The 6577-nt window shown below is 42.4% G+C and overlaps 1 protein-coding gene across 1 annotated transcript in view; it reads right to left on the reverse strand.

Annotated features, from left to right (window-relative positions):
* Positions 1-6577, reverse strand: part of COL4A6 (collagen type IV alpha 6 chain) — a 339968-nt gene that overhangs the window by 84555 nt on the left and 248836 nt on the right. The window contains exons 7-8 of the mRNA XM_012811365.1: positions 2483-2551; positions 804-839 (exon numbers count right to left, since the gene is read on the reverse strand). Coding sequence (XP_012666819.1) covers positions 804-839; positions 2483-2551 — 105 coding nt within the window. The remainder of the gene's footprint in view (positions 1-803; positions 840-2482; positions 2552-6577) is intronic.

The raw sequence follows: 6577 nt of genomic DNA on the forward strand, positions 1-6577 counted from the left end.
AAAAAAAAAAAAAAAAGGAAGAAAGGAAGAGGCAGTGCTCATAGCTCTGTGGGTAGGGCATTGGCCACATACACCAAGGCTGGCAGGTTGGCAGGTTCAGCTAAACAACAATGATAACTGCAACAACAACAAAATAGCCAGGTGTTGTGGTGGGCGTCTGTAGCCCCAGCTACTTGGGAGGGTGAGGCAAGAGAATCGCTTGAGCCCAGGAATTTGAGGTTGCTGTGAGCTGTGACGCCAAGGCACTCTACCCAGGGTGACAGCTTGAGACCCTGTCTCAAAAAAAAAAAAAGAAGAAAGAAGGGGCTTAAGCTACTTCAAAGGAAAGAGATAGCAACATTAAATCTCAAGGAAAAAGAAATCTTTTATTAACATAACTCATAGCTTACATGAACTCACTATTATCAAGAGTCCATAAAAAGGAATTTCTGTGTGCAGAATACCTTTTAAAGAAGTATGTTCTACTTTTTTATGTTTTATCCACAGCACTGAACACACAGAAAACACCTTGTAAATAAATGCTTGCTGAATGAAAGGCAAAATACTTTCTTAATACATCCCAGGGATTACATAGGTCCATGGCCTAAAGTCTGAAAACCTGCTTGTTATGGAGGCTTGAGGTAGACAGTTCATCCACCTTCTCATTTGGAAAATGTCAATAGTGTGACCCATTCTACCTCAACAGTCTAGATTCTCCTTGAGGAGGTCTACAAAGACCTTTAGATGCCATAGAGAAGAATGTAAAGGTACCATCAGAGACTAGTAGTCAACATTGAGGTCTCAACTCATAAATAAGAACTTACAGTGATTCCATCCAGTCCTGGAAGCCCAGGATCCCCCTGAGAAAAAGACAAAGGCAGGACACAGAGGGTTTAAGAAATTAAATCTGAGATATTTTGGACAACTAACCAAAGATTTAAATGTATCACTGAAGCTTGGGCCCCCTCTGTCAAGGCCTTGTGTTTTAAATAACACATGAATTGGACATATTCAGGCATTTACCTTTTTCTCCCTAAGAAAAGTCTGGACTCTAGAAGACAAATATAGCTTTGGCTGAACATGATTTCATATTTTACTTGGATTAATTAATTTTCACCTTTGCTAGAAACTTATCAATTAGAAACTGCTTCTGCAGGCTGGTGATTTTCCTGTTCTTTTTGGAAGAAAGTAAAGCTACCTTCCCATGTGCCTTCATCCCCAGAGATTATGTGCCCATACGTACACAATGCAAATCAGACATTTCAAGAAAATCAACAGAGCATACAGTCTCTGATTACGTTTTAATTACTTTGCGGCATCTTAAGTCACGGTATGAATCTGTAATAGAACCACCTTGTGGAAATTGCTGTGTTCCACTGGATCCAGGCTCTCTTTGGTATTTGGCAAAACCATTTAATTAATGTTTACTAAGACAATGGCCATATTTTGACATCTTTTAGTCTTACCCCACTTGGCTTGTGGCCAAAAATCAGCTCTCTGTAGCATGGGAAGAAAACCCTGTCTGGTTTTTAATTCTTTAGTAAACTGGCTGTATGGCTCTGAGCAAGTCACATAGCCTCAGTATACCTCAGTTTTTCTGTCTGTAAAATGAGCAATATGAATCCAGCTATCACGAGGTCCTTTCCAACTCTAACATTCTACCTTCTATTATGGCACCTATAGTCAAGAGACAGTTCTCCAGCCACACACTCCTATTCACTGCCTTCCATAGTGATTTCCAGCATCTCAAGCCCCATGTACTGATGGAAGACAGAAAAGTACCATCAAATAGCTGAGTGAGATTGGTGCATGTTCCTCCCCTCAGATGCTGGGCACACAGATTCCCATTTACCACAGGGCAATGGGCTCCCTTCCCACTCTGCAGGGGAATAGGGTCAATCATTTAGAGCCAGCATTTACTGAGGCCCTATCGACGTCAGGCAGCATACACACAGTCATAAGCTACAAAAGGTTCTTGTCAATTCTGGGAAGAGATAAAAGTTTCTAGCTAGCTGCCAAAATGATGAGTAATTTCTGCAGACATTCAGGGGCCCAGCTAGGGTGATAGACTGGTGTGCAAGGACAGAGACGAGAGGGGCCCAGATATTGGGCTGGTAGCCTTATCGACACAGGCAGAGACTTACATGGCTTCAAACCAAGGTATATAGACATCAATGATTCCAGAGTAGCAAAAGGTATCTGTCTTCAGGAAGTGTCTCGGCTTGTGAAAGAAAACGCTACCCATGCAAACTGTTTGTTTGCTGATCTGTCTCCTATTTTTGGTCTAGATCCTACAAAGCAAATCTCTTTGACAGTATAGTTGCAAACATTTCTGTTAATGTTTCCACCACAAAAAGCTCCAGATCCTTTTAAATCCAGCTTGGTCTGCTCCTTAAATAGAGACACAGATGCTAGTTCTGGAAATGTTTTTACTGGAGGTGTGGCCCAATCCCGGGGAACCCAGCTTCCAGCCTACTCAGCTGTCTGCTTTATAAGAACTTACCTTCATTCCTCTGAACCCATCCTGAGTGAAGACTGGGTCACCTTTTGAACCTTTCAGACCAGGAAGCCCCTGAGAAAAATAATAAGAAAAACTTATGAAGAAAGACATAACGCGTAGTTTTGTCAACTGACCTGATCGGATAGAGAATGGACCAGCAGGAACATGAAATTGTGTGGCTTATTCTATGGCAGAATTGGTTGTAGTAAGGACAAAGCACATCCCCTGAACAGGTCCCGTGTCTCAAAGCTGTATGCCCATTCCCCCAGCCCCCAAATCAGAGGTCTGTAGAAGAATGGAGGTTTATAAATTAGGAGACTTTACATCTATTCACAGCACTGGTCTGAACAACCATATATAATTTATAAGCTACAGTTCACTGTTCCACCTCCACAGGTAAAAGTTACTGAAATGACCTTTGTCTAGGAAAACAATAGGCAAAATTTTTTATGTAAAGAGCCAGACAGGAAATAATTTGAACTCCTTGGGTCCCATCTAGATGCTATGCCATATTTTTCTTAAAAAAAAAAAAGACAAAGCTTTGAAAATGTTTAAAATAGGCTTCGTGGGCCAGTTTGTAGGCCTCTGGTCTAAGAGATAACTACAAAACCACCTCAGCCTGTACTTCTACCACACAACTTGAAGTTCAGCTTCAACACCTGTTTAAGAGGCTGCCATGTCTCACTGTTGACATGTAAGGTGACTGCAGTTTGGCCAGGGCTGGATTTGAACCCACCACCCTCATTAAAGGGGTCTAGCACGCTACTCACTGAGCCGCAGGTGCTACCCAACATGGAAGGTGATTAAAAGTATCCAATCCTAGTGTTTCTACCAGATTTTTTGCTACCTTAGTGACAGATGTTGGCTAATATGGGCTAGATTGAGTCCTCCTGGGGAAAATGTCTCTACATCCAAGGGGAAATCAGGATTAGTACTGGGGGAGGGGGAGGGTTAAGCTTTAGGGACTGAAATGTTGATTGAATAATAGATTCCTTCAGTATAGGGGTCACTGGTATATTAAAAGAACAACGTAGGCCAGGAACCACAAACCAGTTTCTTTCCTAACACCGTTCCCCCTTATTCTTGTGGCACTATTCTCTTCAGAGAACCTTCAGAGAAGCTGCCTGAATGGAGATCCCCTTGGTATTCAGCAGAGGGTAAAGGCTCAAGGTACTATTTAGGCTTAAGGTGAGCTTTAAGGGACAGGGATTCGGTTTCTACCCTTGTCCTTTGTCTGTGAGGGCCTGTTTATTACCTCAAGATCTCTTTCATCCCTCTCGGGGGCAGCACTTCCTTACCTTCCATTCTCAACACCGCAGTGTTTTTTATTCTCTTCCCTTGTTGCCATGGCAGTGTTTGGGGGCCTTTGTGACTCGCACAGCTCATTCTATGTTAGCAATATGTCTTTCCTGCATCTCCCCACACAGCCCACGCTGTATATTTGTTTGGTCCTTAGATGTCAGGCTCTGTTATGACAATTTGGGGCTTGTGCTTTGTCTGTCTATCTCACTTTCTAACACATGTACTCACACCCACAACTTGGTTACTGGAGTCAGTGGTGCTACTCTTCCAACGCTGCAGCAATTAATTCATATAGCTATGAAATCTGTCTAATGGATGATGTGATTTCTGGTTAAATATCTCCTATCGGTACACTTACTACTTTATATTATTTCAAGTGCAGTCAAGAATAGGCTTGAGGGCTCAGTGCCTATGGCTCAAGTAGCTAAGGCACCAGCTACATACACCTGAACAGGCAGGTTCGAATGCAGCCCGGGCCTGCCAAACAACAATGACGGCTGCAACCGAAAAATAGCTGGGCATTGTGGTGGGCGCTTGTCTACTTGGGAGGCAGAGGCAGGAGACTCGCTTGAGTCCAGGAGTTGGAGATTGCTGTGAGCTGTGATTCCACAGCACTCTACCCAGGGGGACAGCTTGAGGCTCTGTTTCAAAAAAAAAAAAAAAAAAACCAGAATAGGCTTGAAATGTGTTATTTTGAATGGGGCACGGTGAGACTGGGGAGAGAAGATTCCAGGCATCTCTGGCTGGTGGGATCTGCCCAGAAACATCCCTTTGGGGACACACAGGGAGTCAGTGAGAGACTTTTGGACCCCATGAAGAGGACAAAAGCAGTGGAGAACTGGCAAGTGGTTGCATGTGTTTGTTTGGTCTAATCCTGTTGGTAGTTGTAAGTACAGCAGCAATGAGACTGCAAACTGGAAAGGCCTTACCTACTAGCTGTTTTTTGTTTTTTTTTTTTTGTTTTGGACTTGGAACTCAGTTGAACTACCTTGGGAGAACTTGGGCAAGAGTGAGGAGGACTTTAAGTGTTGTCTAGGGTCCCAGACTGAGCCACTGAGCCGGACAGAACTAATAGTGTTTAGTTGTGGGCCGTGCAGAGCCATTGTGGGAGAACTGCCTTGGCAAGCTCCACCCTCAGGGTTGCAGAGCAAGGATTGGGCTGGAGACCTTGGGCGAGTAATCTAGTGACTGAGCAGCCTAAAGGCGGGAACTAAGACGTCTTACATCCCTGGCCCTCAGGGGCACAAGTGAGACCAGTTTTGGCACACTGGGTAAGTGGACAGCCACTTCAGGAGTGATCACAGTGACAAGTGCTTTCCTGGGAAAGCTTCTACTTAGCCAAGGTTAGCAGTTTAAAGTGCCTTGTAAGCGGGCTGAGGAGAGATTTAGGCTCTCCACCCTGCAGGGTTTGAGAAATCAGCAGAGGCCTCCAGTCTCTATCTCATATAGCCATATCAGCATTGTGATTAACATCTCATACCCAGAAGATCACCTGTTGCTCAGACAATATTCAGCACAATATATATTCTGCTTTGTTTTCTTTTTGTTTGTTTGTTTTAATTTCAACATTTTCCCTCTAGATTTTTCTTTCTTTTTCCTTTCTTTTCTTTCTTCATTTTTCTAGTTTAAATATAATTTTTCATTGATACTTCCTTTAACAATTATAACTTCATTTTTGCTAGTGTTTCTACCCTGATTATTTGTTTTTCCCCCTAATTTTATCCCATAAAGTTTTCTGTTTGCTTGTATTGGTTTGATTTATAGCATTTTTGTCTTTTCTCTCTACTTGGTGGAGGTGGGGTACTGTGTCTGAACAGGCTAGCAAAGAGCTGCTGACCTCAAGGAAACCACTCAACCCAGCACCCACAGAGGTTGGGGGTTTTTAAGATTAGGTCAAAGAACCCTACTATATACCTATATTGATCCTGTTTCCCTCTTTCTGTGCCTCTCTTCTTTTTTGTCAATATTCCCTTTTACTCACCCCCTCTCCTTTCTCTTTTTTCTTTTCTTTTTTCCCTTCTTGCTGTTCAATCTTCTCATCCTTCTGGTCCTGTACCAAAAGACTCATTGAAACCCTAGTCCAGAGGCATGGTAACTTAAAGAGCAAGAGGAAGTAGAAGGACAATTAGGGCAAGGAAACAGATAAAAGAAAACAGTCATGAGGAAGAATCAGCAGAAAAATCCTGGCAACATGAAAAACAAGTCCATAGCAATCCCCCCAAGGGACTGTTAGGTAGCTACTGCAGAGGATTCCACCTATAAAGAAATGTTAGAAATAACAGAAATGGAATTTAGAATATAGATGATGAAAACAATGAAGGAAATGATGGAACCAATGAAAGAAACTGCTGATCAAGTGGAAAATAACCAAAAGGAAATCCAAAAACAGAATCAAATAAGAGATGAATGATATGAAGAATATAGAAAGGATATAGCAGAGCTGAAGGAACTGAAGGAGTCAATTAGGGAACTGAAAGATGCAATAGAATGTATCAACAACAGATTAGACCATGTAGAAGAAAGAATCTCAGAGGTAGAGGACAAAGCTCTTGAGATAACTCAGATAGTTGAAGAGGCAGAAAAGAAGAGAGAGAAAGCAGGACATTCACTCACAGAATTATGGGACTTTATGAAGCATTCAAACATATGAGCTATAGGTATCCTAGAAGGGGAAGAAGAATGCCCCAGAGGAATGGAAGCCATACTAGAGAATATTATAATTGAAAATTTCCCAAATATCACCAAAGATTCTGACACACTCCTTTCAGAGGAATATCAAACCCCCGGTTGCCTCAA

This window comes from Otolemur garnettii, unplaced genomic scaffold, assembly GCF_000181295.1.
Source record: "Otolemur garnettii isolate 467f Iridium unplaced genomic scaffold, OtoGar3 scaffold00155, whole genome shotgun sequence".
NCBI lineage: Eukaryota > Metazoa > Chordata > Mammalia > Primates > Galagidae > Otolemur > Otolemur garnettii.